Source organism: Artemia franciscana, chromosome 7, assembly GCF_032884065.1.
Source record: "Artemia franciscana chromosome 7, ASM3288406v1, whole genome shotgun sequence".
Lineage (NCBI taxonomy): Eukaryota > Metazoa > Arthropoda > Branchiopoda > Anostraca > Artemiidae > Artemia > Artemia franciscana.
Genome location: NC_088869.1, coordinates 31,758,345 through 31,785,471, shown reverse-complemented (window position 1 = coordinate 31,785,471; position 27,127 = coordinate 31,758,345). Strand labels below are relative to the sequence as shown.

Here is a 27,127-nt window from a genome sequence, read left to right as displayed (position 1 = left end):
GGGGGGAGGGCAGTAGCCAAACTTCTGTTTGAAGAAAATTACTGTTTTCTTTTAAGTTTTACTTGTGTCTTCACTTCAATTTCTAATTGCTTTAGGATATATTTATCCACCTATATTAGTCTCGGTTTTCTTTATGTTTAATGTGACCGTTTATTCTAATAGTTGATAGTCTTAACTTTGAAATATTATAGGACTTCGTTTCTGCGTCTTCAGTTTTAATATGGTTCTTTAATTTTTTTGAATTTTTTTTTCCAATTATTTTTTTTAAAGAAATTTCTGCTCATTTTTGATTGCCAAAGTCCTACTATTGGTTAATATTATGAATATTCCTCCAGTTGTCTGAAAAACTTCTTTTCAGAATATTTTGTTAAGTTAAACAATAATAATAACAAATTAAAATTCCCAGTTTCTACTGCAGCTTCGTACGTCTTTGCAAGCAACGTATTCTCGCGATGTGTGATGCCCATCAGTTCGTGCTGCTTCAAGACACTATCCTGCTTCTCCTGTATTTTATATAATCTGACCAGTGAATTCGTCAGGTTTGTTAATTCGTCAGAAAAAGGTGATTCGCGAATCTTACAAGATTGACTAGCTGGCTGTTTGTTTACGATGTGGAATATGACGTTTTCTAATAATTTGCAGCATATCGATATATTAAGCACACCCCGTAAAGTAAAGCATCTTTGAATGCTTAATTAAGTCATCAGTTTTCCCAAAACTATACCAGTTTTCCCAAAAAAGGGTCTTGTATAAAAAGGATTTAAAAACAGAGTTGGAATACATTTAGCCGCCATCAAAACATCAACGATTTAGAACCGACGTCATATCGTTTTGGGTTATTATGGTAAGTACAAGGCGTCACCTATTGAAAAAGCTATAAACAATACAATCATAATTTAAAATATTATAAAAGATTTAGCGTAGCAATTTTTGTAAACCTTTTTTTCACACCAAATAATTGTACACATCCCATAAATACATGAAATAACAAGCGTTCATCTATTTAGTCTCCAATTGCGGTGTGATTCCGTGTAGCTATAGTGTGGTAAATTAACTATTATTTCTAGAGAGCAGAGGAGTAGCTGATAAAGATCAAGACCATTCTTACCCTCCCCATAGAACTACTCTACAACAGAACAATCTTAAGTATTGCATAAGAACTTGTATATTACTAGATTTAGTAGTTTACTTTGGTTTTCAACTTAGAAAATTCTAGAAAATTGTAACTTTATCAACAAGCTCGTGGCAGTGAACTGGAAGCAGAGAGTGCCATACCAATGGCATCTGAAACTCTGAACAGTATAATTTTGATAACAATATTCATATTTATCGAGTTCTCTTTTCATGGTGACTACAAATATGTAAAATTCATCAAGTTTAAGCTTTTATCAGCTATTACATATTGTATTTCCCCCAAAACAGTTGGTCATGGATGCGTATGTATTTGTTTCTTTCTTTGCGATTTTATTCTTCTAGGGGTGACCATATCAAATTAATAGCCTTAGAATATCAAAAATTAGCTCACTCAAATGAAAACTCAGAGATACAGTGCGTTTAAAAAGCCCGAAGAACAAAATATAACTTAAGATAGTACAAACCAGGAAATTAAAACACACACACAGACAAAACAAGGTTAACATTTTGAACCGACAAACAGCAACCACAATACAATTCACCAAATCTTAAAATTCTTTACAAACTATCCCCTAAAACATAATTCCCTATGTTTAGCCCCTATACAAACCAACTCACACAACTGTTAAGTAGCGCAAGCGTTCTTTGCAGAATTATATATTTATTTATGACCCACTTATATATAAAGATAAATAGTGAAGTAAAATCAAACGAAAATCAACAATAACATTACACACACACACACACAAAAAAACAACAATAAATCACCAAAAACCATTAAACAACAATAACATTAAATAAATAAAATTAATGAAACAAAAGAATTAAACCATGATGAGGCGACAAACCGCCGATACGCTGTTTCTGAAATCTTTTGTGTAAAGATTCATTTTTCAGTAATATTCGGGAGATGAAACTTATTTATAAATTTTCTATTCCTATACCAAAGAGGAAGATATTTACAAAAACGGAAATAGGCCACCCAAATATCACTAAAATCCTTATTCCTAAGTATAGGATAAAGCCCAGAAAGGTAAAGAACAGAAGGATCTGAAAAAGTAGAATACACCTTTCCAAGGGCAATACGATTATATTTGCCTCAATTAGATACAATTTTATAGTAATCAATCTGGATCTTCGTTCTAGCATCTCTGACCCAACCATTGCATCGAATCTAAATGAGGGATGTAGAATCTAGATCTTCGTTCTAGCATCTCGGACTAATCACAAACGAAAACGAAAAGTTAAAAATTTTTTTGGTAAGTGTAATACCCAACCACCGCATCGCATCTACGTGAGGGATGGAAACAATTTAGAGCTTAGAGATTTAGGAGGGAATGGAAAAATAAAAGAAAGATAATCACATTTACCAAAGTTAAGCAAAAGACTGATTTTAATAAAAGAATAAGAAACTTTATTAACCGTCAGCAGTAATCTGAGTTTAGACCGGCTAATTAGAAGAATATCATCAGCACAAGCAAGGTATGAAATATCAGTTAACCAAATAAAAGCATATAGAAGACATATTCTTAAGAATACTAGAAATACAAAATTTAAAAATACTTGGAAATAATACTCCGCCCTGCCGTACCCCCCGACGAACAGGGGCAATAAAAGAAAAAAGGGTACCATTAGTTTTAATTCAAAGATAGGATTTACCATATCAAAACTCTTAAGAAGAAAAATCAGCGAAAGGTTAATGCCGTGACTATAAAGAGAATAAAGAGCCTGACTGTGTACAATACTATCGAAACCATTAGAAAGATCAAGGGCAAAAATGTGAAGACCATACCCTTTACCAGAAGCATCTTTAAAAAGACAAGCCAGAGTACGATGCACGTGCTGGCAACCGATGCCAGACTGGAAACCGAGCTGGTTCTCCCCAAAATTAGCATTCAAATTAATGAAAGGAAGTAGGATATATTCAAGGATTTTACTAAGATTACAAGCAACCGTAAATGTCCTGTAAGAAGAACAGTTCAATAGACTTACCTTGCTTAAGAACGGAAGTGACAGTTCCACACAAAAAGCTATCAGGAACAAGAGAATACACATTTGGAAAAGCAACCGTAAATGGAAAACAAAGACGGGCAATTTACTTTAAGATAATAAACACTAATTCCGTCAACATCAACAGAGCTTGATTTCAATTTCTCAAAAGATGCAATTACACCATCAACAGAAACGGATAGAATTTGTGCCTAAGTCAAGGAAGACGGGAGAACTGAATCAAGTATTTTTGAGTAAAATGCGCGCACTCCATAATTCACTTTTGAAAATATAACTGAATAGTGGTCAGACCACGCAGCTGGCGAGGTGGGGCAATTAAGATTTGCTGAGTTATCTAATTTAGATGAATTAATCACTTTGTCCCATTTATTCTTTATATCGGGACAATCTAAGGACAATCTAACCCTTTATATCGGCTTGATCGCCGACGTTTTTTAAACACGCGCTTAGTTTTTTGCTTTATTTCAGATACATTTTCGGATTGTGGTCGACCATTATCAATCCACAGCCACAATTTGGCTTTATTTTTCACAATCCTCAGTTCAGGATCACACGAGCATATTGGTTTCCTTGTATTTATTCACAATCGCTCATGAGGGACGGCAACCTCCTCAGCACATTTTAAACACCACACAATTTGGTTGTAGTACTGATTCAGTTCATAATTGCTTTTTGAAGAGCAAACATTTAGCTGGAGTAAATGAAAGGGTGCACGTAAAGAACCAAGGAGTATGGCCAGGGTTGAAATATATAGTGACACATTAGCATTTTTCCAGCTACTCCGAACAAACGATATAGAGGCAGGGGAATCTGACTGGGCTGAACTATTTGTTGTAATCGAAAAGAAGAGTGATAATGGAAGGTGACTTCGTGGAAGGGAATCTTCCTGGACGTGCACTGTTGAAGATGTAATAAACGGGGAACAAATCACTTGATCAGTATCCTATAGGCTGCCAGAATTATGGCCGTAGAAAAAAGATAGATCCTTTGCAATTATTCTGTAATTAGGAGGACTATCAAGAAGGTTTATAGAACGCACAGAATCAAGCGTTATGTCAGTGTTCATATCACCAATAATAATAAATTCACAACCATCCTTGCTTATTCTATGGAGGAGAGTTTTTAAACTTGCACATGCTTTAGAGAATTTATTCAAAGAAGTCATATTCTTCTAATCATGAGGCATATATGTATTAACTAAAACAGTTTTACCAAGTCTTATAGCTAGAAGATGCTCGTCAGAAAATAACATGACGGAGACACACAGCTGAGCTTTTTTTTTATAATACATGCTAAGCCCCCGGAAGGCCTTCCAGAAGTAGAAGTAGCATTTGTTGTGAAAGTAAAGTGATTAGCACTGCGGCGCAGGAAATTAACACTCGTTCCTGTCAAAAGATGTTCCTGCAAGCATACAATGTCAAACTTACTTTAGAGTTCACCAATGGTAAGATCCTTGTTTTTTGTCCCATAAATATTAAAAGACACGACTAATACTGATACAAACATTAATTAGTTTGGGACAACTTACGAGGCGAGTTTCTATCTGAGACATGGGGACCAGCACATCGCGCACATTTTGATGTTACAGAGGAACGAGACGACTGCAGATGTTCAGGGGACCGGCAAATGTTACAACAACGGGGAAACGCCTTGAACTAGTAAACGCGTATGTTTTCATATCCTACTTTAATACCATGTCGCAATGCTTCGAATCTTGACACTGAGTCAGAAAATTCCAGTTTTACCGCAGTGGATCTCCCTAGCCTACAAGCGTCAAAAACACCGAGGCAGGATATCAAGCGAGTTAAATGAAATCTTCTCAATTAGCCAACATTTACGCTCTTCATAAACATTCATTCCGCAAACCTTGTCTTACTCGGATATAAAAATAACAGAAGAGATGATGTCATGCAGATTACTACTATTTTGTGTAATAAAACAACATTTTTGTCCTGACCATGCATTATTGCATTATTGCGCAGCAGTTATTAAAGTAAGATCCGCGTATCTGATGGTGGGAAGGGGGGGGGGGCGGTGCGTGAGGCCAAATACAGTGCTTTCCTGAAGCCTCATTCAGTTCTTTTTCCAGGTTTTCTTTTTTTCAGGTTTTCGTGAAAGGTGCTACAGATCAGAATGGACAGGGAATTCACCCCAGCACCCCTTTTTTCGAAAGAACATATTTAGATTAGGGGCGAAACATGGATACGGAGGAGGTGAAAGCTTCTTTTTATTGCAAAAATACTTTTATTTGTGAAGTAAAATATCTTGTTTCAATAAAAGATTACAACGATTACATTTGTGATTTTGCTTACGAGCAAAAGGGCAAGAGCAACAAACCGAAAGTTTTGATTTGAATTTCGGTCAGACCAGATTTATGGCTGTATTCATGCCGGATGTGTAGCATGAACTGAAACAACACCTCAAGCTATTCGCTGTGTCGTCAAACACATCAATCCGTATAAAGAATGTAATTTGTATGAACTATGTGATATAAGCCACCCAAAATAAATATTATTTTGGGTAGATAGTAATCAGATTTAATTACTATGATTCTTTACTACTGTATCAGCACTGTTTAGTTACCTAAAACTTACTAATATCAGTCGTACCAAAGGTATATCATATCAAGTTTTTCTTTTTAGAATCATTTAGCTTGTCACATATCTGCAATCAGTAGGAGAGGACGAAGAAGAAATTTCCCGCTAACATTTGTTCAAAGGATACCCCCTCCTCACCCGGGCGATGACGGAATTAATAGAGCTGATTAAAAAGGAAAGATCAAAGAAAGAATATTTTCTCTAGATTTCCTTAGGATTCGATGTAAAGCCGAGCTTAAGCTAAGCCCGTGGAGAGGAATGGTTTTAATTCCCCCTCCATTCTCAGATTTATAAAGGTTAAATTAAGTGCAAGCTTTTTAATTTAGTGATGACTAAACTGAGCCCCAAGAGATGTTTTCCCAGTTGATTACTCCCAGTCAAAATCCTAGGTATGCCTCTGTCTTGAACTTAACCACGAATAAAGTAAAATATTCAAGATGTAACAAAAACACAACCTTGGCTAAGCAATGTTCATCCAGCAATACATTTGCAGACTTGATATCTCTGTGTATAAATGCTTTCTTTTCAAAGGTATGTAGGTACTTAATGGCAGAGATGACTTGCTTTAGTATATGTGTCCTAGTCTCCCATGACAGTGGCTGTGATTGATCCTAAAGATTAAAAGAAAGGTTAGCAATGCGGATGTTTCTTCCACATACAAAACATATTTAATACCGTCTTTTTTTCACAGTTTGGTGTCAATCCAGATAACAATCTACCAGCATTTTGTGTGATCTACAAAATATATAAATAATTATTTTGAAAAGTGGCAGCAGCGAGTCGATCAACAAATTTGAAGTACAAATTTAAAAGGCAAAGCCAGCATCCAAACAAAAAATTTTAATTTAAGAAAAAAAGAAAAGAATTTTTGTTCTAACTTTTAATAATAGCTTGACAGGCTTACATTATTTACTTTGGTTTGTTTACGGGAAATGTTAAACAGTTTTATTACTTTTGAGAAAGCAATTCAGGCTACACGGCCAAAAATTTCAATAAAGGTTGCCGAGCATTCCAACGAAGTGATCCCCGTTACTTTCAGAACCTTTTTGGATTTGAAACCAGGGTTGCTAATTAAAGCAGTTCAGAAATTCACAGCTATCTAAAATACAGCCTTATGATTCCGCTACCGTAAGAAAATCAACCAAAAATATAGATGGCATGGTAATAGTTTGATGCATAGAGGGTAATGATGGCTTCAACCGCTCAAACCGGAGTTGCCTTTGTGTCCGTTCCATACCCGATTCCCTAGATTTGTATGATTATTCCTATCACTTTATATGTTTTCTATGCACTTGCCCATTCTCGGATTTTTTTTAAGTTGTGGTGCCCAACCCAAGGAGCACAGTTGCCTCCCTTCAAATAAAATAGACCGTTCACTAGTCTGAAAATGATGATTTTGGCAGATTTTCTTCTTCTTCCAGGGAAGAGTGAGGCAGCCTCAATACATAATTACCGCATAAGGGCCTGTGACAGCAGGTAGCCTGTTTAGTCCAGCAGAGACAGCAAGGCCAAAAACTACTGTGTGGCTGTTCGGTCTATAATTGAACAAACAAAAATTATTTTCCACTTTCTTTGCCCATGAAAAGCAGAGGGGATTCGACATTTTTTACAAAAAGGAGACGCAGGAACAGGGACATGGTCCCAGCTTCAAAAATTCTCTCTTTTTTTTAACGGAAACTGAAAAAATAAGTTTCACCATTGGCTGTCAAAAATGACAGAGAATAGAACCGTTTCCTGAGATTACATCCAACCCTTTACTACATACTCAAAACCTCCAGATATTTCTCTTCACAAAAAAAAGGAAAAGCTATAAACCTTCCTCCTTAATGATAATGAAACGGGGATGCTTTGTTAAATATATTCAACATACAATAAATGCTGCATTAAATATGTTAAATGCTGAATATTGAATTGCTTAAATGTTAAATATATTAGAAGCTGTTATATACATTAAATACTCCTAAATACCCCGGCGGGGTGGAGTAATTGAGCAGCACTCAGACCACATTTTCTTCTGTTAGAAGTAATTACTAAAATAGAATAAAAATATAGAACGATTAAACAGCTACTGATCAAGGTTTTTCTTCTTTTCTCACAAAATTTTTGCCAGCTTCTCAACTATTACTATAAAGTTAAAATCAATAATTTATGCATTCTGGAAACTTCCAGGTTTTATTCAATCTGTAAGCTTAGAATCAACCAATGCAAGATGGCAAGTATAAACTTTTTTTTAAGAGTTCTTTAAAAAGTTAAGTAACGCTAATAATACTGCCTAAATATTCAGAGTCGAAATGCCCCTGAACAGCAAGACAGCAATAATAGTTTGACAAAAATCTGACAAAAACAAATGGCAAAATAAACATTTCCTGGATATAGTACAGTAATAATTTTTATAAGACTTATCTTGCTAAATAATGTTCGAAATATTTTGTAATATATTCTTGGATAAAATAAACAGCGCTACTCTATATAACTACTGGTTTTAAGATCTTTGATTTTAAAATAGTGTATTCTAGTCCAGGATTTCGGGATGAGGGTGGTCCCCGAAGCCTCCACCCCCATTATTTTAGTAATGTCTTGAATGTTAAATTTTAAAAAGCACTACTTTAAAAAAAAAGTATCCAAAATGTGCTACTTTTAACAAAAAGTATTGGATAGGTACTACTTTCGCAAGGTAAAAGGTACTACCTTGCTATCTTGCATACTAAGCCAAGTTACCTTGCAAACTAGCCTGTCCTCAAGGGAGCCATTGACCATTAGTGGGTAAACTAAACATCTTTCTTCAAACATGATACTATTAACGCCTGTGATGTCGACTTCCGGAGCACAAAAACCAAGAAGCGTAAGCAAATTAGGGTGACTGAACCTGTCATACAATTAAAAGAGAACAATTAATACATTTCTAAGGACAAGGGCGTATTTTTCACCCTAAATTCAGCATTATTGGCAAAGAGATAGGAATATTAAAAAAGACTTGTGTAGTGGAATAATAATTAAAAAAAAAAAAAAAAAAAAAAAAAAAAAAAAAAAAAAAAAAAAAAAAAAAAAAAAAAAAAAATCAGTAGTGAGACAAGAATCTGGGTATTTACGTGCGAATATTGTACGAAATAAGATTACAAGTGAAATTAAACTTCTAAAAACAAACAAATGAAACTTTATCTTCCATCCAAGGTAATTCTTTAGTATTAAATTGGTTTAATAGAAAATTTGGTATATAGCAAAGAAAAATAAGGAAGCATCTAATATATTAGAAAATGAGGATTTTTGCTAATCTTTGTTTTCATTTAATTATAATTAATTCCTCTGAAAGTATTCACAATTAATTTGTGTAATACAGACAGTGTTAGTTGTCGCTGTTGACAGAAACCAGCTACAAAAAATTACACTGGGCTCCAATTTTAGGCAAGCTCAAACCCAAAGTAAAATAACATTTCTAAAGAGATAAATTCAGTTTCCCGATTTCCAAATTTTTAACTAACTTTTAATGTCAATTTTGAACATAAGGTTAGTCTACGTTTTCAAGCAAAATTAACTAAGGACCACCACTGGATCACTTACAGTGTTTCTCTCGTTTTTTCTTCTTCATGGTTTTGTTATACTGTGTCAAAGAAACCTTCACAAGTAAAAGCGCCTTGCTTGTGTATATTAAAAAAAAAAGAAAAAAAATGTGCTTTAGAAGTTTCTTCCAGGTTCTTCAAAATTGTCGGAACGTAGGGGAAAGAACTTAAATTTCGAGCAGACTAAACACCAATAAAAAAAAATATTCGTGTTTTAATATATGACTAAGTTTTGACGTTTCTCCATTTCACGCTCTATTCTCAGTCAACACGGAAAAAGAAACACACTTACCTTACGTTACTTTTGTTTTACCATATGACCAATATTTGAAATTATTAAAAAAAATGTGTTTTACCATATAACTAATATTTGGCAGACAGTCTTTTGCTTTCCAATTACTTTTACTCTTAAGAATGTCACAAGAACTTTCAATTTCTGATTGAATGAGCCCCCTCTAAAGTTTCTTTGACAACTACGTTCATACGACGTGCCAGAGCCCAATTTGCTCTTTACCTAGGCAGCGCTATCGGGCTGCCTATGATGTATCCGCAACAGCTGTGCGGTCCCTCTTGGCCCAAGGACCGACCTTTGAAATTTTCAGTCCAATCAGAAACATATGTTGAAATATAGCCTTTATTTTCAATTGGAATCTGAGTGATTTCACTGCCCTTGTCCCATGAGCAGTATAGATCATGTCAGTCCTGAATAAATATTTTATACAAACAACAAGAAAATCAATGGTATTTCAAGTTTTAACTGAAGTGCTTCATAGCATTTTTTCAGCTGTGGTGATTTAAAAAAGTGGTACGTAAAAGTTTTTCTAAACGTATTTTAAACATAAGGTTACTAGTTTACTGTTTTCTCGATTACCGTTACTGCTACAACCACGATAAAAGCTGAAGAGAAGCCATCAGTACTTCCTAAGGTGGAACTCAGTAAAGGTAAAATAACAGCCTTAACATTTTTGAAGCAATCGTCAATACACAATACAACTAAAATTATTTATTGGAATTAACTCTAAAATAAAAGCGTTTTAGCATGATGTCACGACGTCGCATACAGCTTCAAATAGTTAATAACATAGAAATTACTTGAAAAAATATAATTTTTGCCAAAATTGCATTTTATTTTTAGTTCTATCAAGAAAAATTTATAATAAGCACGTAAATATAAGTATTAGCTTTCAAATGGATCATCAAATATTTCTCTACAGCTTATAGTAGCCAGTCAACATTAGGATAAAAAGGAAAAAAAAGAAGGCTCGTCATTACTACACATAAAAAAAAAACAAAAAAAATTCCCATGTTTTTCTATGACGTTTTTGACTATGAGGATTCCAACAAAGCAATTTTTCTTTTGGCTCGGCTTCTATTTAAACAGTTTAAAGCGCTTTTCACAATTACCGAAGGTTTATCTTCAAAACAATATTTTGCTATTAAGACAAATCTGTGTAGTAATTACCGTCCCTATATCACCTTCAAACGAAGAGATTTTCTCACTACACAGTTTTTCAAAACAAGATTTTAAACTTTCTTTTACTATGCGCCATGGTTCGCTCTTTAGTAGGTTGCAGCTACTGCTGGAACCGCGATAATGGGAGACCACTTGTGATTTCTGTACTTTCTCAGGCGAAATCCTCGTCAGCGCGAACTAACTACGCAGCTTACTGCCATCTACTTAAAATAATAATAGTCAAAACTAGTGCCATGTCAGTGTTGTTGCTAGCGCCACAAATCTTGCCACTAGAAGCCTTAAATGTTCTATGGAGTATCAGATGCTCATGGATCTAGAGTGGTCGCAATAACAAATTTCTGATACAGCATTCGATCAAATTAAAAAAAAAACATATCTATGGATCAATAAGGTCAATTGGGGGGAGAGTGAGTTCATTGAATCTGAATGAGGCTTTACTTTGAATTTTTAAAAAGATTGGAAAGAAGGAAAGGACTGCTAACAGTTTTTTAAATATTTAATCCAACGATTAACCTTTAATTCCCTGATTTCCTAGAAAAAAAGACGGTTACTTTGTTTTACTAGGACACAATAATTTTCAGTTTTACGAATTTTGCGTAAATCTATAGCAGTATCATATTGTGACACAAAAGAAAGAATAGGTACCTATAGAGATCCTTGGCCTTTACAAAATATTTTACGTCTTTACCCATTCAGTTAGTTCGTCAATTTTCAATTGGTTCCAAAAGTTTTTTTTTAATAAATTGACTCATTTGATTTAAAGTTACAATAAGACCTTGACAGACAGAAGTGGAGAAATTATTGCTAGCCCTTACAAATAAATTATCCTACTTAAACACTGAATCACCTATAAGTATCAGAAAAGTTTTTAATAAAACTAAAATAGTACCTCGACATATTTTCAATCTCCGACACAAACAGCTTTGAAATTAGTTTCTCTAGTTCTGGCCCATGGTCCAGCGCTTTTTTCTTACAGAGACGTTTAACAGCAATCCGATTCAGCTGAGAGCTTAGTAGTCCCTGGACTCTGAAATCAAGATTGTTAAGGCAAAAACAAAAACCAGGGTTATTATCTTACGCTCAAATAAATTCACTGTGCAGGTGTGTGAGCTTGTGCAGGTTCGTGCGGAAGAAGTGGGGGGGCAAAGCAGAAGATTAAGCCTTCTTTTGTGTCTGCTTTTCGGATATTTTTGAATTTCAATAACCAAAGTACCTGAAACTCTGTATTTTGAATTGGGTATGCATGGAATCATCTAATTTGTTGTTTGGAGGATGTATTTCAGTTGTTACTGAATGAGTCTAAAATACATGATTGTTTTTCATTGCCTCCGGTTTGCAAAAAGACGCAATAACAAACTATAGGACGGCAAGTTTTTTCCCCAAAAGTCATTCCCCATCCAGATTACGGCCACCTCGAGCTGTTTCTGAGCCGGTCCCTATTTTTTCCCCATTCACTGCGTTACTTCCAGACATAAAAAAAAAACTTTTGTCCCCTTCATCACAGAAAAAATGAATAAAATACCCCACTACTTTCTCCTTTTTTCTCTCTCTCTTTTTTTTTTATTGGATGATGCTGCTGCCCAGGTTCTTGCACTCATTTGCTTGTTTCCCCCTCTGTTTCTTATTTTGTTTCCCTTTTAATATTAATATATTTTATATTTCGTTCTCTTTTTTTTTGTTTATTCACTTATTTTTTCCCCCCTTTATTTGACCAGTTTATCCTTTGAACTCTTTTATTGACTTTATGCAATTAAATTACTGAGACTTTTTTAATTTTTAAAAAAGTGTCCCTTTTAATTTATATGTATATATATTTATATCTTGTTCTTTTTTGTATTTATTCGCATATTATGCCCCCTTCCCCTTTTTTTATTGTCCCTTTTAATTTTTTTTCTGACTTGTATTTGTTTAAGTTTAGTTTAACCATTTTTTATCTTTTTAACTTTTTAATTGAGTTTTTAAAGTTTAATTATTGACTCATAAATGATTATTCATTTTTTCGCTGTTATTTTTTGCATTTTTGCCAGTTTTTGTGCAACCATGCGACTTGCTGACTCAGAAGTCCGAATTCAGCCCTTTGTGGGCTTGTCATATGGATTGTTTGAAAATAAATGTCTTATCTTATTATTGAAATTGCGACCCAAATTAACCTGGCTTGGTTTATATTTATTGTTTTGAACTTTTGCCAAAAAAAAAATTTTGACTTGGAGATTGAGTATAGTCTATAAGAGAGGCGGCAAAAAGCTGCCGAGGCCGAATCTTTGTTAGCAGATATGTAAAATTAAGCATGTGTACACGCTTACAAGATGGGACCACAACTAATCACGCCAGAAACGTGAAAATTTGTGTAGAATAACTTGGGAACGATATCTATGGAAATAGGCTACTAACATCCAAAACGTATAAAATAAATAAGATAAAACGAAAAAAGCGGTAATGTGTCAAATATCTACAAAAAACCTGCCAAAGAGTTAAGAAAAAAAAGAAGAAAAAAGACTCGTACAAAAAGAGCACTCCAGGTTATATAAGCAATGCAATTGCACATATCTTTTTTCACAAACAGAATGAGAATTAGGTAAGACTAAAAGTCGAAATAAGAAAAAGAGTAGTAGAACGAGGAAAAAAAAAGAAAATCAATATACCCTTGAAGACATCAGCTGAGAAGAAATTCAACCTACTGTCACATAAACACTCACAGAAAAAGGAGGTAAAGGCTTTTAGAACTGCAGGTTATTTAAAACTCCAAATTACATGCAAATTGATAAACTTAAACAGTACGTAAGAAAGGAACCCAATTGCGGCAAAATTGCACCCAAACAGCAAGATAATCCTAAACAAAAGAGGAATTCTTTCCAAAAGCCTGGAGATATAAATCGAAATATACCGACCTTGCAGCATTTCTTCTCAGGAATGTAACATTCATGCTTTCACCCTCTTGGTAAGCCAACGTCCCCACATAAACAATACCAAAGCCACCTTCACCAAGCTTTCTTCCACCTTGATTCACATGCATATCATCAAAATCGTTTGTCGTTTTCTTCAAAAATTCGTAGTCCAGCTCAATTGGCACTAGAAAAACGAATGTTAGACATAATTTTCGAACAATCATACATTAATGGCAAAAAAATTAAAAAGCACGGGAGATGCGAATAGGTCGTTCAGTTACTTTAGAGGTACAACAGTGATTATTTGAACAATTTTCAAAAGAATCAGGGGATTCGTCAGGATTTGTTAGAGAGAAGAGGCTCATTTTTTATAATCAAATTAAGACAGTATTCTATTAAGACAGCATGTCACTGCTCTTGGTACTTTACATATCTGTTTAATTTCTGAAATAACTGAAACTTATTTAGTTCAAGAAATAACCTCAGAAAATCTGAATATGATAAAGTATATTCAGAGTAACACTTTATGATAAGTCATAAACAAGAATTTTCTAGGAAGCGAAAATACCCCAATAAACAATCAGTAAATGCTGCTCTATAGATTTTTATACCTTTTTATAATAGCTTTAGACGTGTTCTAATCAATTTTTTTTAGAAAGGGATAAATTATAGCAGTGACTTAAAATAAGATTCTTCTAACATTCGATATTATTCTTCTTCTTAAAAAGGGGTTATCATATTTGCTTCCCTAGGGGCAACCTACTAAAAAGGAACCACAGCCCTTATTAGGTCTATTCGTAGCTGAAAACCGGGATTTTCAGTGATTTTTCTTTTCGTTGTTACAAGAATAATTAGGTAAAAACCTCTGCACAAATTTTCTTGGACAATGGTGACATACAGAACCGTGAAAAAAAAGAAGAAATAAGCAGAAACTTATTCCGTAAATTCGACGACGCTTTTCGCTGGTAAAAATTCAAACATAAACAATTTTTTGATCCACAGAATATTAATCACACGTTATTCCCTGTTTACGCAATTTGCGTGAACTAATGACCTTATTTTCTGCTGATTTTACACATATTACTTATTTTCAAACTTAACACCCACTAAATGTCAAAACTAAGTAACTGTATATGAAAATCTTTTTAGCTAAAAATTGAGTTTCCAGTTTTTCCTAATATTTTAAGACATGCATGGTTATAAAAGCTTTCACTTAATTAAATTAAAGAATCAAATACCATTTTTACAGTCCTTCTTACTTTAAATCGAATTATCCAATCGAAATATTAAAATCGAATTATCGAATTATGCAGGTTTCTCATTCTTAATAATATTAGTAGCTTTATACAAGGAATTATTTATCAGGATTCACACTTGACCATGTACTATAGTATATATAGCTAAACACTGTGCGCTCTTTACCCTGTATCTCAAAAATGGTTGCACGCATGACAAAATGTTTGGGACGAAATTTGTCACCAATTTTCTGTTCTATGCTTTTTTTTCTTTGAATATTCTATGCTGTTTATATTCTTAAAATTTCTACATATCAGTAAAAACCGAGAAAACCATCAAAAATCAATTTCTGTGACGTTTGACCATGAATAAATTAGGACGCATACACGGAATTTTAGGGAACTTTCAAGACAACTTTTAAAACACAACAATGAAGATGTATACAAGCTTCTGACTTATTATCTACCACTCCAGGGTTGAATAAATTTGTTGCTCAAGTGGCTGAACTAATATTAGAAGCCTCTTTACTGAAAACACAAGTGATACCGAAAATAGCACGTTTCAGTGTACATGCAACGTCATCTCATGACACTCGGAGGCTACAGGTTTTCATGCGTGAATACAGGAGGAGTGATAAAGATCCTTTCCAAGGGAAAACACTTTAAGCCTACTGTCTTCTTTTAACTCAAAGAGGAAAGGAAGTGCAGTTTTCCCAAGGTTATTAAGCTTCAAAAGCTCTAGCCAAAACATCGATATGGCAATGCCCTTTTAACATTTATCAAAGAAATACATTAGGAGAGAGGGTCCTTTGAACAACTTAAAATCCTCAAACCCTAACCCTCCTCCCTTCTATGTCTCCCATTATATATAAGGTATGCCAACAACAATCTATGAGAAATAAATAACTAAGCAGCCACGGTAATAATACATTTTTCTCCAAAAATAAGGCCGATTTTGTTTTGCTGACTACCTCCCATGAGGTAAATGAGTAGTAAAACTGCAGTGAGATGGGGTGAAGACGAGCGTTACAAATCAAAAATAGCATATTTTTTATACTTCTTTGCACATTCCCTTTAAAGAATGCCAAGTGAGCTCCATAATTTAAAATCGGGCACCCCTTTTTTATGGAGAGAGAGAGAGAGCGAGAGATAAGGATAGAAAGAAAGAAAGGGTAAGGGAGGAGAGTGGGAGGGAGAGAAATAGAGACAAAGAGGGAGGGAGAGAAAGAAGGGGGACAGAGAGAAATAAAGAGATGTGAAGGGATAACTAAGCAGCTGACTCCCACCTACTTAAAATAATAATAGTCAAAACTAGTGGTATGTCAGATGTGAAGGGATAACGCCCAGTGGGAAGAAGAAAAGAGATAGGGAAAGTGAGAGAGGGGGGACACACAAAATGGTGACGTATTCAGAGTTAATTTTGAAAGTTCTTAATCAATAGCCGACCTCTGGTGATAAGCTTCTCAATTTCCTGTACAATCGTAGCTGCTATTGGTCGACTTCTTTTTTCTCCAAGACAGCGTCGAGATAAGGCAAAAAGAGTTTCGACAATATTCTCTGGCCAACTGCCTGCAGTAGAGTCCAACATATCGGTTATCAAACATCCATCGTCACTGTAGCTGGACTATAGGAAAAGGTAAACTATCAGAGATAAGTTTCATTTGTTTCACTCATCATATTTTCTATCCCCTTTTCACTTCTAAAATTTCAGTATAGAAAAATCACTAGTTGACAAGTGCGTAAAATATTTGATCAATAAATGTTTTCTTTCTTTAAGCGTATATGGTAAGGTGAATATTTATTAACACAAAAAGTAATAATAAAATTTCAACTCCAGCGAACGGAGAGCAGAGCTTGATGTGTCAGGTTAATTAATAGAATATAAGATAAAATTGATAATTCAAAGCGATGCAACTTCAGATCAAAATAGAACAAATCAAGAAAACAAACTGGAAAAGGCAAAATATTTCAGCAAGATCAAACTGATTTACAACATAAGGGATCAGGTACCTTGATGAATATCTAGCCCTCTCTGATTTCAGTGGAGGAATATGAAGCTTCTTAGAGCGCGAAGATGAACAGAAAAAAACGAGAACCCCAGCAATTGCCTTACCATTTATATAGTTAGCTGGAGATTGAATGTAATAATATTACATTGCTGTTTGTAATTCTTTTTTTGTTTGAGATTAAGAATATCAAGAAATAAAAAGAGGGTTTGGGTTCATGTTAAATTTCGGAGCTTTACGGGACAAGGAATAAAGGAGCCAAGAATTTTTATAGCCTTATTCTGGATTACCTGTAGAGGTTTTAAGTGAGCCGAAAATGTATTGAGACAAATTACAGGACAACATTTAAGATAGAATTCAGAGAGATTGATGTAAGTTTTAGAGAATGGAAAAAGAAAACACAGATTTTTGTATAGAAAGGCAGCCCAAATTACGAGCAAATTTCTGACGTAAATAATCAGAATGTTTCCAAAAAGATAGCATATAATGATCCCATAATGTACCTAAATGATTTAACCCTTTTTATCCTACTTTGACCTAAGAACTGTTCTTCTATTCTGATACTACGCAGTACCTGCTTTGAGTTCCCAAATATCATAGGCCAAGTTTTAATAGGTTTGGAGCAAAGTAGGCACAAGAAAATTACGTGTTAAAGGAATTCACTGCTGTCACATGTTTGTTGAGAGGGACAAAAGTATTATTGGTAGTTTTATTCTTATCAAGAGCTAAAGGTGCTTGAGAAAATTAAGACGACTGTATCTGAATCAAATTACTCTAGTCTAGATATAAGGATTCAACGTACCCGATTAACCATTACGAAAAATTGATCTGACGCCACGATATAGTCCTCTCTATCCCTCCCACCTAGGATAAAGAACACGAAGGATATAGTATCCTTTCCTGGCTCTTACCATTGTAAAAGTATTAAAATCACACATAGTCTGGTTTTCTCACAGGAAACGGCATAACACTCTGCTTAGAGCCATACAATAGCTTATCACACCCAAAACAAAACAATCACAAAGAAAAAGGTTTCTTTACTTCTGAGCAAAACGAAGAATTCGCATACATAAAAGTCAACCGTTCTTAACTACAAACTAATTTTTTTTTTCTCACCAAATTCATCAATGTAGCGCACCGCGACAAGAACTACTGGAAAATTCCAAGTCTTATACCCTTTCTGAATAGGTTAATTTTTCTTTTTTATAAGAATGACCGAATATCTTGAACTTATTCGCTAAAATCATCTGACAAATATACCTTTAAAGCAATTTGATCCACTTCTTTTTGAAAGACTTCGTCTCTAAGTTTTTATATACCTTGAGACCAAGTTGAGATATATTTTATTGTAAAACCTTTAATTTGTAATTTATATTGCAAAGTCTGAACTTGATAAATTTTTCTTTTTGTTCCGTGATCAGTACCTCACACTGAACAAGTAATCTCAGCAATAGGTCTATGATTTTAATATAACGGTGCTCTTTTGATGAGCACTTTAAGTTCCATGCAATAACGTTGTTTTGACGTTCAGCATTTTTATAAAATGAGCACTTTGTTTTTAGCCCAAGACTAAAACTGTTAACAGGCTCACTTTCTGACAGGTCTTTAACCTCTTTTTCAGTTTATGTAAATGATTTTTCATTTTGATATAAGTGATATGACGTAGGTAGTATTCCTAGCTGTAATCACAATGAACATAATAACAAAATATCAAGAGTATTACAAGCAAAGGCGCTGATTGGGACGTGAGAAAAAAACATAATTTAAGAGGTACCTAGTCGGAAGCAAGCGTAGCATTTCCTACTATTATATCAGGTTTGCATGTATTGAAAGACAAAGAAAGAAGAGGACCCAATACTGTGTTATATACAAGGGAATGATTCATTTAGTACAGTAGAGTACTTGAAACAACTTAAACAGAGGCTACTTCTTCCCTCATAAGATGGCGGGTTAGTTAGGAAGGGTGACTTTTCTCATCAGATAATCAAGAACTCAACAATCATCAATATCTTCTTCCAAAATTTAATAGCTATATTAAGTGACTAGTATATTTGTAAATTTTTGAAAGACCTCCGATTAGCAGGATTCATACTTAAGGAGTACCGATTTTCGATAATTAAACTGCTTCACTGCTCTGTTAAACAACAAATTCTTCATTTTTATTATCTCTACTTAGGTACAAAATATCACTTATATCAAAATGAAAAATCATTTATATAAACTGAAAAAGAGGTTAAGTACAAAAAACAGCATATACATATAGGTTTTTCTGCAAATAAATTAACTTGGCAATTTAAAAATTTAGTTTTCATTATAACGAACTTTTAAATAAATATCAAAAGAATTATCTAGAAATACTTAAAGAAATTTTTAACTAATTTCGGAGGTTCGAGAAATGTTGTCACAGCGCCATTTATTTTGAATTGTGTTTCTAATTGAGCGGATTTTTTTAAAAAATTAGCCACATGGTAAAGATGAATTCTATAATTGTTTAGTTCATTCAGGTTTTTTGCAATGGGTTAATATTTGTGATTTGGTAAAATTTTTAATATTTAGTTTACCTATTGTTGCTAAAGGGAGGGATATATTAATAGGATAAGCTTGTTTTGGTTTTACTTGGTTGTTTTACATTTGCTGTTTTTTTTTTCATAGGCATGTATTTTGGGGGTGATACCTGACGCAGGGATGCCATGGATATTCTGTGGTAGCCACAACACTGTGCTGGGTAGAGAATTTAGAGTGGCGAAACCCTATATAGGCCAGTGTATTCTCCTGATGAGCCCTTATGTTGGGTGTTGCCTCTGAATTATTTGTCTATATCATTTTTTCTATTGTTCGGTAAATGACGACTTATACTTATTGACGACATGACTGCCTGTCCATGGATTATTCTTTATGGTTGATTGTGTGTGGCTATGCTGTTTGACCTATGTGATTGTATGGATGAGTAGGGTTAAGGCCTCATTCAAGTGCTGGTCTATATTAATCACTAATTTAGGAAAACAGTCTTCCTTTTCTCCTTCTGTCTCTTTTTTTTTTTTTTTTTTTTTTTGTGTTTGTGCTGTAGCATTGGTGATTTCTCTTTTCATGATATATATATATATATATATATATATATATATATATATATATATATATATATATATATATATATATCCATTTTGATTTTCTCTAAGTTCCATTTCAATTCCCTTGGTGTTGTATGGAATATTCCCTTTTCTCGCTAGGAAATAGATGAAGAGCGTTGTAAGCTTTTTATAATAAAATCTTTTTTACCATTTGTTTCGGAAAATCAAAGAAAAAACTTTCTTGATCAAACTAATAATCATTACCAATGGAATTACAGAATTTGACTGAATTGCCAGAGGTGGCCTACATTCTACTCTTTTAGCATCGGCATGGATCACGATCCATTGTTCAACCTCTGCGCAGTCCCAGACTCTGAACAGTTTGGAGGTACGTGACCTAGATCATAGAAAATACACACAGAGTAAAAACTATAAAAACTTACTAGCAGTCGATTATTTTGATCAATAGGGGGCAAGCCTGTGAGCACTTCAAGGATCACCTAGTAAAAAAAAAAGAAAAAAATTTCAATATTTAACAAACATATATATACACACGCGCTGCTAGTGGGAGGATATTGAGGGCATGGGTTTGATGTTAGGGGGTGGATGGGGCTGGCTGTGCACAACCTTCACGCGGTGGCGCTGTTTTCACAAATCTCAGTGGACAACTAGCAGCGCATCCAGGAGATCCAGAATCGAACATACACTCTTTTCTAAATTAGAAACCTTATATGTTATTAACGGAAAACTTGAATAAGTGACAGTTATTGCCCGGGGGATGTTGAAAGCTCATTAACCCCTGAATTATAGGTATTTGACTTTTGGAATATTTTGAACAAAATAGACTGTTTTGAAATCCATTTATATGGTATTATTTAAGACAAAATAGCGCTTTAAAATTTCGCTCGGGTCCATTTTATTCCATAAGTTTTGGAATAAAATCTCGTTGATAATTTTTTGGAGAGGGGAGAGGGAATGAGCCAGCCCAAGGAGGGTTAGGGGTAAGTTTAGAAGGAAAGTATCGTTAATATTTTTGGAGAATGGGGGAGGGTCAGACCATGGAGGGTCGGCTCCAATAAGTTTTGGAATAAAATATCGTTAATATTTATTGGGGGGAGGTGGGTCGTTCCATAGAAGGCCCGGGCTCAGCTCCAATTAATTTTGGAATAAAATATCGTAATTTTTTTGGGGAGGGGGCATGGAGGGCCAGGGGTTAGGTCCCATAGGTTTTGGAATAAAATATCGTTAATAGTTTTCTTGGGTGGAGGTCGCGTCTTTGAGGGCCAGGGGTCAGCTATCATAAGATTTGGAATATGATATTGCTATTTTTTGGGTGAGGGAATGAGGGGGTATAGAGGCATGGAGGGCCAGGGTCAGTTCCCATAAGAACAGGGAACTATAACTTCCAATTTCCAATCATTTGAGCCTTCTCTGAAGTTTATACGACCACCCCTTTCATAAAAACCTTTTGCGCCACCGGGACATAACATATAACGCTTGCCCCGGGCTCTGTAGGGTTGTGTCGACCCTGAATTTGCTGTTAACTGATCTTTGAACTATTTTGAACAAAATGGCTACCTCAAAATTTTTATCGGATGCATTTGGAGAAAAAAGGGCTTATGGGACGGGAGTTGGTCTTGCTTCCCTCTGACCAGTTTTTACTCTTAAAAAGGAAACTAGAACTTTCAATTTCCAATCAAATGAGCCCCCTCTGAAGTTTATACGATCAACCCTTCCATAAAAGCCTTATGTACCCCCGGAGCATGGCTTATTACACCTGTCCCCGGGCTCTGGGGGCTGTATCAACCCTGGAGTTTTGTTATTTGATCTTTGTACTATTTTTAACAAAATGGATATCTTAAAATTTTTATCGGAAGCATTTGGGAAAAAGGGCGGGGCGGGGGATTGTTGCCCTCCGATCACTTTTGACTCTTAAAAGACCAGAAGTTCCAATTTCCAATCAAATGACACCCCCACTCCCCTAAGTTTATACGGCCATCCCTTACATATGAAGTGCCTCTGGGGGTAAAAAAGAATAAAATATTGAAGCCATATGGTCTTTACCATAGGTAACGCTATAGCGTTGCCTCTGATTTATTGGCTTAAGGAATACGAGACAATAATGTGGTTGAGTTATAGGTTTACAGACAGATAAACATCAACAATTAATCAATAAATAAGACTTCCAAGGTTCCAAAGTACTGACAGGAGTAAACTTACAATTAGCACATGCTACATGCTAGGAGCTACAAATGCTAAAAATCTCTCTTTTACTCTTGGCCTCGTCTTTTATAGATTTTTTTTTTCTCAGCCTGTAATTTTTGGCTCGGAAGTCCATATCTTTTTCACAATTTTTCCAGTCTTTTTTCTTCACACATTGACGTTTCTAACTTGCACCTTTCTTTGCTATATTTTATTTTTAAAAAAAGGTAGGGAAATGATATATATTTTTGAGTTTATTTGAAATCAAAAAAAAAAAAAAAAAAAAAAAAAAAAAAAAATGATTCTCAGAAGGTACTTCGTAATATTCTTTTCTGGAAAGGAGCCGAGAGGCAAAATAAGTTTGAGAACAACCAGAGTAGAGAATTAACCAAAATGAGTTCCTCACCTAAAGTTACTACCATTTAGTACAACGGATAGTATATATATATATAGTAATAATACGGGATAGTATACTTCACAATAGTGAATAATTGTAACTTACTATATACCACCCCAGCCATGATACCACCCCAAACTTAATATTACTAGAATTCAAGTGCTGTTAAAAATAACCCGGAAATGTGAAATATACCATGATCCCATTGCTGATCCCTAATAGAATTAGAAATCACGAAAACGCCAATAAGGCATTGCTTTAATCATTTCATTTTACGAGTTGCGGTAGAATCTTTTGACCAAGACTCATGAATTAGTTTTAAATAATAAAACCTCCTTAGCCCTTTTGTTATTATTTTTTTACTGTCTTTCTAGAGTGTATATACATTATGTAATAGATGATTTATAGGTGTGTTTCCGTCGTCACAGGCTTACTGGGAGTAGTACGAACGCTCATTTGTACGGCTTATTATTTATGAATTAAGCATTTAGTTACTTCTATGCTTGTTCAAAAGTATTTTAGACTATACGACATTCTTTGTGACTCTTTTTGTGTGTCTCCTAAATTTAAAAATCAAGCTCTTAAGACAAGAGACGTGAAACATTTTGCGAAATACTTTAGAAACCACAAACACTGTTGGAAGCTAGAATACCTGACTGGTAACTCTAGCTAGTTAAAGTCCTTGCTGATTTTTAACTTTCTATGTGGATAAGTTAATTGCCAAAAACGAGAATTGACAATCGAAATTTAAATATTTGGTCAGTGTTATATTATATCGCCACTTTCACAACTATAGGTTGTAACTGGCATATTCACATTTATGAGATAATTTATATAATATATGAGATAATTTATAATTTATATATCAATATATTTATATTTATATTACATAATATATATTAATATTTATGCTTTTATAATAATATGAGATAATTTATAATTGATATATCAATATATTAGATACGACCTTTACAGCAACCATAGACAAAGGAAAGATTAACGTTCTCCACCATGATCTGTCCATGGCTGCCTCTTCAATCCTTATCCCAGCCATGCCCGTGTGGGTGGAAGCCATCCTAAGGTTCCAGAACTAGTGATTCTTTCTTTTACCATTAGGCCTCCGTTTCCAAATTGGAAAGGGGTCACAGGTAAAGACATCAGGGGATATGGAACCTGTTGGTTGTCTAAAAGCTTCGAATTTCAGCGGTTAATATGTGAGACCATCCGTTAACACGCAGAGTATGCATCGTACACCAATAGTTGAATACTTCTAGGGAGCGAGTTCCTTCGACCTTTAAATGTCAGCAGGATAGATTTGACGGTTGCCCCATACACGCCTATCTTAGTTTTTAGGCTGATCTCATACCTTCGCCAGGGAACTTCTTTATAGTACTTCTTATAAGTACACCCCGTACTTATTCTATTTGTGCGTTAATATCATTCTCTGCCCCGTCCCCGTCTAGTTAGGATATTCCCGAGGAATATATGTTAACACTATAATATATATATATTGTCATATATGTTATATCATATATGTTATCAATAAGTTGACTCTCCACTATAATAGATGGGTTATTCAGGGCGTTTGTTTTCATCACTGTTATTTTGGGCGTGCTGATCATGAGTAAAATAGCCAAGAACCCTAGACTAACAAAAGAACAGCTCTAGAACAGCTCTAATCTTATCAGCTCTAGAATGACGGTTTTTTTTTTCAGTGACAATGTTCTAAAACTAAAGTAATAGAGTTTTATAAACTACGACAATGCCCATATTTCCAAGATTATTTGAAAAGAAATTAACGTAGCCCTTACTACTCATCCGTTACTGATTGTTTTGCTAAATAATTTCTCATAGAATGAATTCATACACAAGGTCTTTGAGTATGTTTAACAACAAGCTAATAGTGTCTTCTTAATTCAGAAATTGATCACACAACTTACAACTCCAAAGCTGTATATGTCCCAAGAGGGTTCAACGACACCGCGAAAAGCTTCTAAGGGCATATAACAATTAGTTCCAACTGGCATTTGAGTCATGACCAATGTCTTATTCATTTCTTGATTAGAACCACATCTCAGAAGTCCAAAATCTGATATCTAAAACGAAATAAAATTGGCGTAGACACAAATTAATCAGACAAAATAGAAGTAAATAAAAATAAACAAAGAAAGAGAAAATAAGAGAAGCAGAATCTGATATATGTTGCAGAACAAAAATGGACATAAAAACAGACAAATATGGAAATAAAAAAAAAGAAGATGAGTGAATAAATCTGTAAAAACCAGAAATGTAAATCAAAATTTAAAAAGAAAAGAAAGAATTAAGATGCCAAGTTTCTTATTTAAACCAAGACTTTCACAATTTTCGCTTTAACATTCAATATTTTTGTATATTTAAGGGACTAAAACAAAAATTTCTATAAAACCTAGTTATTTAGAGACCTTTTTTTTCTTATTTCCGACACTTGTGCATTTTATATAAAAAAAGAAGAAGAATATTTAGAAAGTTATCATGATACGACTTTTTATGCTGTATTCAACGATACAATTAGATTTAAAATCTAACATGACAAACTGTATTAAGGAACCCTATTTTTTAAGTCTTGTTGTAATTACTAAGTATTGTCTTTTTCTCTTCTCTCATTCTCTACAGTGTCACCCGGCCATAAAAAAAAACAGATTTTATTACGGAATCTATTTACTTCTTCGTAAGGAGCCCAGAACTCAAGCCTTTTTCTAAAACAAAGAATTTATTTAAAAAACAAACAAAAAAACAAGCCATTGAGTTGTCCCTTTTTACTGACTTAGAACTTTTAATATGCGGACTAATTGCGAAGAAACCCGGTTTGGATGCAAAAGTTATCAGATTTTTTTTTTAATAAAGGGGAGGGATGGGAGAGGGGGAATAGAAACACACTGAAAATGATTTCTTGCTCTATAATTTCTACTTTTTTCTGGAAGGGCAGCTTTTTCGGACAACTGTTAATGGGAGACTACAAGTTGGACAATTTTACTGATAGGTTCATTACAAAATTTACACAATTGTCTCAAACGATTTTTTTTAAACCATGTTACTTATGCACAGAGAGAATGATTTAGCGAATTTGATTTTTCAATTGTGTTTATTATGATATTTATTCATCTTGAACGAATTTCTTAAAAAGTAATTTCTTTAAAGCTGAAATACGTGATTCAAAATTATGGAACATTACAAAACACGATGCAAATCCTTTTGGTCATCTTAATGATTATGGAAAAACCGTGAGTGATAAAAAATAATGGCTGCATTTAAAAGCGCAATAACCTCTCTTGAGCCAAAACACGTGTATATCACAGTTGTCAATTACGTGCCTTCTTTTACTGTCAAACTTGGAAAAAAATTAAGCCAAAAAAAAAATAGTAAATAAACAAACTACCTTTGCGTTTAGGTCTTGATCCAAAAGAATATTTGCAGACTTTATATCTCGATGTACTAGGACTGCTCCATCTAGGGATTTTTGACTATGAATATATTCTAGGCCCTTTGCGACATCATGAACTATATCCACGCGAACACACCATGGCAGAGGAGAATTATCGTCCTACAAAAGCTGATTTAATCACAACATAATCGTAGCAATTCAACTTTCCTAGTTTTCCATGAGGCTTCTAAATTAATTTACAAGCAGACGCTGAAAGTTATTCAAGTAAAAGCTACATCGGTAGATAGTCATGTGCCATAAGTGGCAAAATACAAACTAATTACAAAATACAAACTAAAATACAAAATATAACTAATTAATGAAATTTGACAACGCTTTTCGTCCGTCTTTTACTTCCTACGCTCAGATCGGTGCTCGTACCTTTTACTGGCATGAGTATTCGCACCTCGAAAAACGTCGAAAAACATCATAGTATTTCCTTACACAACATATGATATTTCCTAAAAACAAGAGCTAAGAGCTCATATGGCACTTGTGACGAGGCCGGAAGAGCCAAGAGCTAAGAGCTCATATGGTATGAGCTCTAGCTAAATTCTAAGAATCAATAGAATGATTTAAAAGAAAAATAAGAGGCTTATAGCCGTGCAGGATTTAAAATAAGAGCTCTGAGTCACAAGGTCCTTCTAAATATCTAAACTCCTTACGATCCGATCACCCGCTCGTAAGTTATAAATACCTCATTTTTTCTAATTTTTCCTCTCCCTTCAGCTCCCCAGATGGTCAAATCGGGGAAAACGACTTTATCAAGTGAATTTGTGCAGCTCCCTGACACGCCTACCAATTTTCATCGTCCTAGCACGTCCAGAAGCACCAAACTCGCCAAAGCACCAAACCCCACCCCCTAAATCCCCCAAAGAGAGCGCATCAATTACAGTTACGTCAATCACATATCTACGACATGATTTTTGTTAAATAAATTCAACTCGCTACGTGATTAAGATTACAGGTTTGAAAGCAACCAGTTATATAATATCAGTAAGAAGACAGAAAAAACGAAAATTTACAATTATTAAAAATGATGATTCTCTATTTTGACCAGGGATTACAACAATTGAAAAACCTTCAAAAAGAAAATCAAAAT

General features: G+C 34.3%; 1 protein-coding gene across 7 annotated transcripts in view; it reads right to left on the bottom strand.

Annotated features, from left to right (window-relative positions):
- LOC136029164 (interleukin-1 receptor-associated kinase 4-like) overlaps positions 1 to 27,127 on the bottom strand; it is a 102,428-nt gene that overhangs the window by 47,892 nt on the left and 27,409 nt on the right. For 6 of the 7 annotated variants that reach the window (XM_065707264.1, XM_065707265.1, XM_065707263.1 and 3 more), the window contains 8 exons: positions 25,981 to 26,145; positions 24,506 to 24,661; positions 20,410 to 20,466; positions 16,339 to 16,516; positions 13,661 to 13,841; positions 11,662 to 11,799; positions 8,460 to 8,607; positions 6,197 to 6,352 (listed from right to left, as the gene is read on the bottom strand). The exons of the other annotated variant lie outside the window; for it this stretch is intronic. In XM_065707264.1, the coding sequence (XP_065563336.1) occupies positions 6,197 to 6,352; positions 8,460 to 8,607; positions 11,662 to 11,799; positions 13,661 to 13,841; positions 16,339 to 16,516; positions 20,410 to 20,466; positions 24,506 to 24,661; positions 25,981 to 26,145 (1,179 nt within the window). The remainder of the gene's footprint in view (positions 1 to 6,196; positions 6,353 to 8,459; positions 8,608 to 11,661; positions 11,800 to 13,660; positions 13,842 to 16,338; positions 16,517 to 20,409; positions 20,467 to 24,505; positions 24,662 to 25,980; positions 26,146 to 27,127) is intronic. 7 annotated transcript variants of the gene reach the window in all.